Source organism: Sceloporus occidentalis, unplaced genomic scaffold (assembly GCF_023333645.1).
Source record: "Sceloporus occidentalis isolate IW3139 unplaced genomic scaffold, rSceOcc1.0.p SCAF_1, whole genome shotgun sequence".
In the NCBI taxonomy this organism is placed as follows: domain Eukaryota; kingdom Metazoa; phylum Chordata; class Lepidosauria; order Squamata; family Phrynosomatidae; genus Sceloporus; species Sceloporus occidentalis.
This window is the reverse complement of record NW_028316981.1, coordinates 258,013,571-258,025,703: the sequence shown is the minus strand read 5'-3', so window position 1 is coordinate 258,025,703 and position 12,133 is coordinate 258,013,571. Positions and strand designations below refer to the sequence as shown.

Here is a 12,133-nt window from a genome sequence, read left to right as displayed (position 1 = left end):
GGGTGATGTCAACTATCCTGATATTTGCTGAAATTCAAACTCAGCCAAATCCTCAAGGTCTAGCAAATTCCTCACTTGCTTCGAAGACAATTTCATTTTCCTAAAGGTGGAAAAGGCAACAAGGGGGTCAGCTATTTTAGATCTGATCCTAACTAACAGGGATGACTTAGTTAATGGGGTGCAAGTGGTGGGATCATTAGGTGGAAGTGACCATGTTCTCCTGGAGTTTGTTGTACAGTTGAAAGGAGAAGCCAGGCATAGCCAGACACGCATTCTAGACTTTAGGAGAGCTGATTTCAGTAAACTTAGAGGAGTATTGAGGGTGATCCCGTGCTCGGAAATACTAAAAGAGAAGGGAGTTCAGGATAGATGGGAGTTTCTCAAAAGGGAGATACTGAAGGTACAGTTTCAAACAGTTCCAGTGAGGAAGAAAAATGGGAGGTGTCTCAAGAAACCAGGATGGATGATTAAGGAACTTTCAACTGAGCTAAGTTTTAAACGGAACATGTATAAGGAATGGGAAAATGGGGAAATCACCAAAGGGGAATTCAAACAAATAGCTAGCCTGTGTAGAGGTAGTCAGAAAAGCTAAAGTGCAGAATGAACTCAGGCTTGCTAGAGAGGTTAACAAAAAAAAGGCTTTTTTGGATATGTCCGCAGCAAAAGGGAAAAAAAGGAAATGGTAGGGCCACTGCATGGAGAAGATGGCAAAATACTAACAGAAGACAGAAAAGGCAGAATTATTCAACACCTTCTTTGCCTTAGTCTTCTCAGAAAAGGCAAAGGCTACTCAACCTGAGGATAATGGAGCAGAGAACAGAATAGGGGAATTTCAGCACAGAATAAGCAAAGAGATAGTACAGGAATACCTTGTTAATCTAAATGAATATAATTCTCCAGGACCAGATGAACGACATCCAACAGTATTAAAAGAACTGGCAAATGTAACATCGGAGCCATTGGCAATAATCTTTGAGAACTTCAGGAAAACAGGAGAAATCCCAGCAGACTGGAGGAGGGCAAACGTCCCCATCTTCAAAAAGGGAAAAAAAGAGGATCCCAACAATTATTGTCCAGTTAGTCTGACATCTATACCAGGAAATATTCTAGAGCAGATCATTAAAAAGAGAGTCTGTGAACATCTAGAAAGCAATGCCATAATCACAAAAAGTCAACACGGGTTTCAGAGAAAGAAGTCATGCCAGACAAACCTGATGAATTATTTTTGATGAAATTACCAGCTTGGTAGATGAATGGAATGCTGTGGATATAGTATATCTTGATTTCAGTAAGGCCTTTGACCAAGTTTCCCATGACATCCTTGCAAAGGAGCTTGTAAAATGTGGGCTGGACAAGGTAACTGTTACATGGATTTGTAATTGGTTGACTGTCCAAACCCAAAGGGTGCTGAACAATGGTTCCTTTTCATCCTGGAGAGAAGTGACCAGTGGGGTCCCACAGGGCTCTGTCCTGGGCCCAGTGCTATTCAACATTCTTATCAGTGACTCGGAGGACAAAATTGGGGACATACTTATCAAATTTGCAGATGACACCAAATTAGGAGGCATAGCTAATACTCCAGAGGACAGGATCAAAATTCAAAACGACCTGAATAGACTTGAAAACTGGGCCAAAGCTAACAAAATGAAATTCAACAGGGAGAAATGTAAGGTACTGCAGTTAGGGCAGAAAAATGAAATGCACAGATATAGGATGGGTGACACCTGGCTGAATGAAACTACGTGTGAAAGGGATCTAAAAGTCCAAGTAGATTACAAGTTGAATGTGAGTCAACAGATGCAGCAACTAAAATGGCCAATGTAATTTTAGGCTGCATCAATAAAAGTATAGTGTCTATATCAAGTATTCTGCTTTAGTCAGGCCCCACCTGGAATATTGTGTCCAGTTCTGGTCACCACAATTCAGAAAGGACATTGAGAAACTGGAGCATGTCCAAAGGAGGGCGACTAAAATGGTGAAGGGTCTGGAAACCATGTCCTATGAGGAATTATTATTATTATTATTATTAAACTTCATTTCTAAAGCGCTGTAATTATATCGAATGACTTAGGGAGCTGGGATGTTTAGCCTGGAGAAGAGAAGGTTAAGAGGTGATATGATAGCCCGGTTTAAATATTTGAAGGGATCTCATATTGAAGAGGGAAAAAGCTTGTTTTATGCTGCTCCAGAGAACAGGACCTGGAACAATGGATGCAAGCTACAGGAAAAGAAATTCCACCTCAACATTAGGAGGAACTTCCTGACAGTAAGGGCTGTTCGACAGTGGAACACACTCCCTCGGAGAGTGGTGAAGTCTCCCTCCTTGGAGGTCTTTAAGCAGAGACTGGATGGTCACCTGTCAGGGATGCTTTGATTGAGATTTCCTACATGGTAGGGGGTTGGACTGGATGGCCCTTGTGGTATCTTCCAACTCTATGATTCTATGAGAGAAATGACCCTTTCCTTCAGAAAATGTGGCAGAGATGCAGGATCTTTATTGTGAATTACTGACACAATATACAATATGAATAATATTGCATTCTCTCTTTATCAGCTATTATAAAGTGCCTGCACGAATCATTTCCCCCATATGTCATTGTTAAAATCTCCCGCTGATAATGCTTTTCATGCAAGAAGCAGTATTTGCAGTGCTGACAATGTGAACAAAGAAAAAGAAAAGAAAACTAAAGTGCAGATGTATGTAAACAAGTTTGCAGAAAACAGCATCTTCAGCTTTGGGCATACATAGGAACTGATTTCTTATCTGTATATTTGTGCAACAGTTACCGTATATACTCATCTATAAGTCAAAAAGTTTATGGCAAAAAATTGACCCCAAAATCCCAAGTCAACTTATTTATGGGTTAGTATGTTAATGTGATAGCAGCTCTTTCAGATTTCCCCACGCGGTGGGAAGAGCAGTTTCCTTCTCTTGTGAGTCAAGCAGAAATAATCCCAGGTGATTGATTGATGTTATACAAATAAAATAATAAAATAAAATAACACTTTTATTTGTATCCCGCTTTTCTGTGACAAGACAATCAAAGCGGCTCACAACACATTAAAATCCACATTTACAAAATTATGTCCCAAATTCCCCCCCTTAAAACAGGATTAAACATATTACAATTAAAAATATCTATTAAAAACACAATAAAAAATACAACGAGGACAGAGCAGTGGGCTAATACATGATGTGGGGGGCAGTCATTCTCTGGCCGGGCACTTTTATTCAGGAAAGGCCTGCCAGAAGAGATCCGTCTTGACAGCTTTTTTAAAGCTGTCTAAGCTGGCAATTTGACAGATCTCGTCTGGCAGGCTGTTCCATAGTTTGGGAGCAATTGCAGAGAAGGCCCTCTGGGAGGTAGCAGTTAGTCTGGTTTTTAAAGGCTGCAATAGATTCCTCCCAGAAGACCTGAGGGTGCAAGGTGAATTATGTGGGAGTAGGCGATCCCTCAAATAGGTTGGGCCCATGCCATGTAGGGTTTTAAACGTTGTAACCAACACCTTGTACTGTGCCTGGAAACTAATAGGCAGCCAGTGAAGAGATTTTAAGATGGGTGTTATTCAGTCACTCCTAGTTTTTCCAGCGACCAGCCTGGCTGCCATGTTTTGCACTAGTTGAAGTTTCCGGAATAGAATCATAGAATCATAGAGTTGGAAGAGACCGCAAGGGCCATCCAGTCCAACCCCCTGCCATGCAGGAAATCCAGATCAAAGCATCGCCGACAGATGGCCATCCAGCCTCCGTTTGAAGACCTCCAAGGAGGGAGACTCCACTACACTCCGAGGAAGTGTGTTCCACTGTCGAACAGCCCTTACTGTCAGGAAATTCCTCCTAATGTTGAGGTGGAATCTCTTTTCCTGCAGCTTGCATCCATTGCTCCGGGTCCTAGTCTCTGGAGCAGCAGAAAACAAGCTTGCTCCCTCCTCAATATGACATCCCTTCAAGTATTTAAATAGGGCTATCATATCACCTCTTAACCTTCTCTTCTCCAGGCTAAACATCCCCAGCTCCCTGAGTCGTTCCTCATAGGGCAAGGTTTCCAGATCTTTCACCATTTTAGTCGCCCTCCTTTGGACACGCTCCAGTTTCTCAATGTCCTTTTTGAATTGTGGCGCCCAGAACTGGACACAATATTCCAGAATAGGCACAAGGGTAGCCCCATGTAGAGCGCATTACAGAAATCAAGTCGTGAAGTTACCAGTGAATGTACAACAGTCTAGGTCCTTTACTTCCAGGAAAGGTCGCAGCTGGCGTATCAGCCGAAGCTGATAACAGGCGCTCCTGATCGTCGCATTCACCTGATTTCTCATGTGAAGCGATGGATCTAGGAGCACCCTCAGACTGCGAACACAGTCCTTTGTGGTGAGCATGACCCCATCTAGGACTGGAGGTTGCAACCCTATACCTGGTTTGGGGGCCCCTACTTTAAGTACCTCTGTTTTGTCTGGATTCAGCCTGTTTTTCCTCATCCAGCCCATTACCACTTCAAGACACTGACTGAAACAAATAGAATTTCTTTCCTGTTGTAATGGCCAGCCACCACTGTCTGGGGAGTGAAGGCTGAAACCAAGGCTGAAATGCAGAAACAAAAAGCTTCATTTAAAGTCCCTCTTTCTGCATGCACACATACACACACTAAAGTAGCCTCCATGATTTACCCTCAACGTATCCACAGGTCATGGCAAAATTTATTATTTTGGCCCCAAAACCTACCTGTAATGCAGCCTTCCTTTTTTCCTACTGCTTTCAACTTTACCAAGCATTATTGTCTTTTTCAGTGAAAAGACAATAATTTTCTTACATTGTGTCCAAAGTATAATAGTTTTGGTTTAATCATTCTGGCTTCTAGTCAGAGTTCAGGCCTGTTTTGTCCTCAGATCCATTTATTTGTCTTTTTGGCAGTCCGTAGCATCCATAGAACTCTCCTCCAGCACATTTCTAATGAATTGATTTTCTTTCTTTCACTTTTTCTTTACTGTTTGCCTGGATGACATATTTTTGCCCTGGGTAAAGGATCTAAAGGGGGATCTGCTGAGAGCTTCATTCTCTAGCATATCAGAAAATAAACATCTGTGATAACTTGAAACCAGTGGAAGTATCTGTCCCAGGCACTACTGTGGTCATGTACTCTAATTTAAAGGATAGTCATGTATTTAAAAACCTGTCAGGACACTCCTCTGTTGAAAGGAGTATCGGTTTAAAGATAGATAGATAGATAGATAGATAGATAGATAGATAGATTAGATGAAGGAGATCAAGTTCTTGTCCATCAGGAAACAGTGATTGCAATATGATATTCTGAAACCAAATTTAGGCAACATATGAACAGTTCCAACAGTTAACAGGTAATATTCTAGAAGAAAGTATTTTTATTATAGTTACAGTTACATACTATTTAAATAATGTAAAATCTCTCAGCATAAAATGCTATAAAATCACAACTAAATTCCATATAAATAAGATATAAAAGTAAAGCAGCAGCAGCAGAATCAATTTTAAAAGCCAAGGAAAGTTTTTATAAATACATTTTCTGCACATAATTTTCTGCTGAAGATAGGGAAAATCATTAACTATTTCAGTGTTTACATCAGCCACTTTAAAATTATGTACAACTTCTGGGACACTATCTTTATCAAGGAATGGGTATATAGTTGCCACACCAATTGAAACAAGTTGTCAGCAGTTTGGGCCACTAGGTCACATAGATAGGTAGATTCAGGAGCATCCCCCCAGTGATATTATTTAAAATACCTCAAATCCTTTCCAGAGCAGGTAACAGTGCCGTTCCAAGACATGTGAACCACTCATCCATGAAGTCACTGTCTTACCTGGATTCAGTCCCCCCCCCCTTTTTTTTTTTAGCCTTCATCCATATAGTCACCTTTCCTGATTCAGATTACAGAGCATACAGGTGATAATTTTGCCTCAGATCTCCTGATTAACACATCTGATGACTTCATATATATGTGAAGAAATCTCAATGACCAAATAGTACCTTTTGTAATCACCTCATAATTCAACTGCTGGGACATAAACCTAGTCACCTAATGTTATTGTCTGATCTGAACCTGATAAACAAGATCTGAAACACCATATAATGATGCCTCAAAATCTGCATATATAGTAATATCCATGGGCCACCACAGAAGAGGTAAAAAAAACCCCATGCTGTTATCTACATGTAGTCATTGTCATGATGATACTTCAGTTGTCTTCTGAGCTTCTTCACTGTCCAAAGAACCCTAGTAGACCAGGGGACCACCTAAACTTTACACTTTTGCTTGGTCAGGATAATCCGTGTTAGAGATTCAGCACATCTTCCTATTCCACAGGCATCTGAATTCTCAACAGAATCAGTGGCTCTTACACAGAAAATGCTACTTCCAGCACAGAAAATGCTATTTCCTGCATCTACACCCCAAGAGTGAGAATTTTGCACAGAATCATTTTCTCCACAGACTGTACTATTGCATCCTGTAAAGGGAATGCTGTTTTTACACCAAAAATTGACATGCAGCATTTGTGTACAATTCCAAACTGCAAATAGTGTGCAAAAACTGCATAGTTTTCAAAGATTTTCTTGCAGTGGAAAGAAAATTGTTAAAAATTACTTACTGTTTCATTTAATAACTAATTTATTGAAGAATAACATCCCTATATAATACATACTAGGTTGGTTCTCTAGGAAAATATTATGGATGGTTGAATTCTTACTTTGATCTGACCTGGCATTCATCAATAGCATCACTGGTTTAGAGAGTACCAGAGACACTCCTCCATGAATCCATGGAAAAGGAAGGAGATTGGTGACAGGGATGCCTTGTAGCCATCTCAGTCACCTGCCATTTCAAAGGTGTTCCACACCACCAGCATAATGCATTCTTTTTCACCCAACGCTGCTGTCATACTGATAAGCCATACACTGCAATTGTACAAAATTTCACCATACAAATATTTTACAATAGCTAAGTACAAAAAAAAAATACATGCCACATTTCAAATACACTAATATGCAAGTGACAGTTTATTGGTACTGAGTAATTATTAATTAAAACAAGCCTTTTATTAAAGTCTTTGGGCCAAACTGATTTTATCCAGCCTGCACATGTTTTTATGATTCAAGATTGTTTTAACAAGTTTTAAATTGTCTTTTTTATATTAAGAAATCATTCAATATATTTTAAATCTTTTTAAACCTTTGTAATTATTTTTTGTTTTAAGTTGTTTCTATTGTAAGCTGCCCAGAAATCTTCGAATAAATGGCAGGATATAACCATTCAAATAAATAAATAAAACCAGACTGCTGTAATACAATTTAGCCCTATTATTATTATTATTATTATTATTATTATTATTATTATCCTTTATTTATAAAGCGCTGTAAATTTACACAGCGCTGTACATACAAACTTTTAGTTAGACAGTTCCCTGCCCTCAGGCTTACAATCTAAAAAGACACAACACAAAAGGAGAAGGATTGATGGCGGGGAAGGGGATGAGGTCCAGGAGTTCTTCTCTACCTCCGAGGCCTGGACCAAGGCAGATGGATTGGAGGGAGGACTTGGCTTCTTAATGGATGGTCTACTCTCTCTCGGAGGCCTCTCTCCCCTCAAGATGGTGGTCGGAAGGAGGGCTTTTCTTCTTAGTAGGCGAGCCCTCGATGAGATCTGCTGAAATATAGGAGGAGGGGAAGGGGAAGGGATCAGTGGTGGTAAATTTGGTGTCATAAGGATGAGCCTATTTCACCTTCTCCCTGACTCCCACTCAGGAAAACCTTACACACCACAACTCTCTTCACCCAGGTTTTCACCCTAGGTTAATGTCACTCACACAGAACCTGGCTCATATTACAGATGTTATTGATAGATACCACCTTGACTGCTGACTGAGCAGAACTGTACCTATAACTTAGCATGTGTAAATTTTATACAAATATGTGGCTGCATTTGCCTACTTTTTTGGTGAAACATTTCTAGTATTTGGCAATACATAGCAGCAGGATATGCCTTTTGGAACAATAGAATAACTGGTATGTCTGTCATGCAAGCACATGAGTAGTAACCCCATTGGTATCACATAAGTAAGGAATGCAAAGGCAAACCTGCTCTGAACAAATTTTACCAAAATAATCCCACAATAGTTTCACCTTAGAGTCGCCAAAAGCTGGAAACAACTTGAATGCACAAAACAAATTTAAGCTTCCCGTTCCCAAACTCTTTGTTTTTTGCTACATCGGAAATTAACTCCTGATTTTTGATGGAATTCTGGATTTTTTTTAGTCATTGTAGGTAGTTGCTTTGAAGAGAGCCTCCTTGTGTTCTAATCTAGCTGGTGTTCTTTTGGTTAGCTAATTGGAATGATTAAAAAGTGGAGCATAAATATATGTTCTCTCTATTTTTATACTCTTCAGCCAGCTTTTTTTCTGCTATAACATGAACATACTAGTTCTTCTGAAGTCCTGGCTGATTCTGGAGGTTGCATGACAAGGCCTCTTATCTCTTACTTGTGTTCATACTTCCCTGAGATATATCCTTCTTAAGCTTTACAATGTTTGCAGGGCTAGTGCTCTGTTTTAATTAAAACACTTGACTCCCACTTTAAACCATAATATTCAGCCCTTCCAGTGCTTTGGGCACCTTTTCCTAGCAGTGCAATTTTCTCAGGTTGTCTTTTCTGGGGATTGTATCATGTTTCTACAATAGATTCATTTTATATTTAATGTCTATTCTTTATGAAAACATACATTTCTATAAAGTATGCTGTGTTGAAGAGAAAGTACCACATATACTCAACTGTAAGTCAATCTCATGTATAAGTCGAGGGCAAATTTTGGGGCCAAAGTTATGGATTTTAGTATGACCCGTGGATAAGTTGATGGTAAAATTTAGATGCTCCTCAGATCCATGTGGCTCTTCAGTGTTTTCCCAGCAGTGGACAGAGGGTGTTTCTTTTCTGCAGCAAGGAAACACCAAAGAACCCCGGTTGCAGCCATTTTTTCCTTGGAGTGGGGTTAAACAGTCACATGTGCCCTCTGTCCCTTCAAAACCCACAAAGAAACCTACTTTTACAGTAGTCTTCCCCTGGAATGGAAGCTCTTTACTGCTAGCCCATCCACAGTTGTCTGCAGTGCAGTGGCCGGCTTGTCTTCTAACAAAGGGTGAGGAGGAGGCAGGGTGAAGAATCCGTTTGGGAGATCCAAACATAAAAGGAGCTAAGGCAGGGAAGGAGAGAAAGTGTGTGTGTATGCGCACGCGTGCATATGCACACACTTACTACACTAGAGAAAGTGGTGGAGATCTGTTTGTTTGTGACAGGATCAGCTGTTGCTTCCTGAGATATGAAAATTGCCCTGCACTCACTCTCTTCGCTTCCAGCAGCCCATTCCCAGGCATGAAGAGAAAGTGGGGAGGAAGGTGTGTGTGTGTTTGTCACTGAATGAGCTGCCATCATCGGCATTACCATGTTGACCTGTATATAAGTCGACCCAGAATTTTCGGGGTCGATTTTTGGGGCATAAATTTCTTGACTTATAGACAAGTATGATATATCTCCTAACAATCCCATAGTTCATCAGAAGGTAATCATTGACCTCCAGTTTCTTGAAGGGATTTGGAAACAATTGAATTTGCATTTTATTCTCTTATTTCATTTCCCTGAAGACATACTTGATCTTACAGTTAACAAATAAAATGGCAGTTTCTGTTGATGTATCTTAAGAAACTATATAAACAACTTAACAGATGCTTTTCAAAATAAGTGTGAGAGGAAACATTGATTTTAATATGCTATACCTGACATGTTCTCTTCTTTTCTTCTTTTTCTGCACTGGATTGATTCAGAAGATTCAGACACTACCTGTAGCTATTTTGTGTATGTGTCCCTGCTTCAGTGAAGTCACTGGTTCACAGTGTAGCTAGAATCAAATCTATTCACGTTACCATTCACAATCCTATCCATTTGACTCTCCCCCATGCTTTTCTGTCTCTTAAAAGAAAATGTGTCCAGTAACCAAAAAAATCTTCACTAGCCTCTTTTCTAATCTCCACAAAGGGCATTTACAACAGCCACAAGAGAAGTTATCTAATGGATTTAAAGCTTGTTTAAAGGAGCTAGAAGCAGAAAGTAAAGCTAAATTAGGCTTGCCATATCCTGGTTTTACCTGGGACAATCCCGATTTTGGGGCCCTGGAATGGTCCCCGGCCAGGTTTGGCAGTTTGTCCCGGGCCCAAGGGGTCCGGGCGCTTGCAATCCAGGCCACAGCTCCTCCTCCTCTATGCTTGGCCAGAGGAGCTGCCTGCAGTGCCTCCACTGCCCACAAGGGACAGCGGCTGGCCCAGAACAGGAGCAGCGCAGGTAGGAGGAGCTGTGGTGGGGCCGCCACCGCCATTTCCCGTGCTTTTGGCGCGGCAAAGGTGGTGGGGTAAAGAGAGAGACCTATGTAGGCCTCTCTCTTTGGCGGGGGGGTTGGGGCCCCTGTCACCGCTTGCTGCGCTTTTGGCGTAGCAGCGGTGGCGGGGTAGGGGGCCTCTGTGGCTGTTGCCACGCTTTTGGCACAGCAGCAGCAGCCATGGAGCAAGGAGAGAGGCAATAGATCTCTCTCCGGTGGCGGGGGTGGGGGTGGGGGGCTCTCCATGGCTGCTGCCTTGCCTCCTCTTCTTCCCCTCTTCCTCCTCTTCTTCCTCCTCCTCTTCCTCTTCCTTCTCCTCTTCCTCCTCCTCCTCTTCTTCTTCTTCCTCCTCTTCTTCCTTCTTCTCTTCTTATTTTTATCTTCTTTTTCCTATTCTTCTCCTTTCTCCTCCTTTTCTTCTTTCTCCTTCTCCTTCATTTTTCTTCTCCCTTCTTCTTCCTCCTCTGTTGTTGTTGTCCCTTATATAAAATGGAAAATCAAAGTTTGCTATCAAGAATTCATACTTTTTTTGAATATTTTCAAGCTGTGGATGCTTGAATCTCTGGATAACAAACCCGTGTATAAGGAGGGCTGACTGTACTGACCTAGTTGAATGGTTGATTTACCTCTGTGTGCACCTGAGCTTCCAGATCATTGCACATCATTAAAAAAATTCCCTAAAACTCTTCTTCTGCTCATAGTTATAAATTTGTCTGGATATTAACTGTTCCCTCTTTTCCTCACAACCTGCAAATAGCCTATTCTTTTTCAAATCATAAATAGTATTTGTGCACAGGAAACGAGGGAGGTAGCATTCTACAAAAATATGCTGCAGAAGTATTTAACAAACTAACATCTCAAGCAGCTTAAGGTAAACTGTCCATTGGTTTTGATGTTAGCTTCTTTTTTTTAATCCTAGCTAAAATTGGTTGGAAAGCACAGCTGAAAATGGAAATCCTCCTTACTAATGAGAGTTAAATGAAAATATTCACCTCATTTTTCATTGTCCATTTGTTTCTTTCTTTAGGAGGTGATTTCCTCTCCTTTCTGAGAAAGAAGAAGGATGAACTAAAAACCAAGCAGTTAGTGAAATTTGCATTAGATGTTGCTGCTGGGATGGCATATCTTGAATCGAAAAATTGTATACACAGGTAAGAGAAATTCACATTTTCTCTTCTATAGTTTTGACCTTGTGGCTATCAAGAAAAGTGTATGAATATATAAATTGTACAGCAGAGGATTGGTTTTTCCTATTTTTCAAAATAGTGCTTTTGTTAACAGCCATCATTTGTTGTGTGTGTGTCAGCCTTATTCTCTTTCCAATGGACGGGCCATATTGTGCCTCCATTCATACTGCAGTGCATAGTGCAGTCCCAAGGCCAGTGGCAATAGGAACCAGTAATGAGGAAGGAACTATGTTCTCTGCAACATCTTCTCCAGTGGCCGTTATTTTCAGGCAGTCTGGATTTTCACATGCCATGATGTTCTTCTTTGAAGGATGTGTTCGCAACTTGTCAATGGTCTGCTTGCTGATGGAGTCCAAAGAGTGTATGTCTTTAGCAACCTAGGGCAACCTAGATATATTTTCCTACATAGATGCATTTGATACATGTTTGATATATTTTACCATATTACTGTTGTTTCACTCAGGTTTATCCCTTCACGTAATGAATTTTAACTAACTATATATTGACTTGTTTATCTCACTTCACATTTGTTATCTGATAGACAGCATAAAA

General features: G+C 40.6%; 1 protein-coding gene across 2 annotated transcripts in view; it reads left to right on the top strand.

The window, feature by feature from the left end:
• The window catches only part of FER (FER tyrosine kinase), a 197,914-nt gene that overhangs the window by 135,793 nt on the left and 49,988 nt on the right, over positions 1-12,133 (top strand). For both annotated transcript variants that reach the window (XM_089492471.1, XM_089492463.1), the window contains exon 17: positions 11,422-11,545. In XM_089492471.1, coding sequence (XP_089348597.1) covers positions 11,422-11,545 — 124 coding nt within the window. The remainder of the gene's footprint in view (positions 1-11,421; positions 11,546-12,133) is intronic.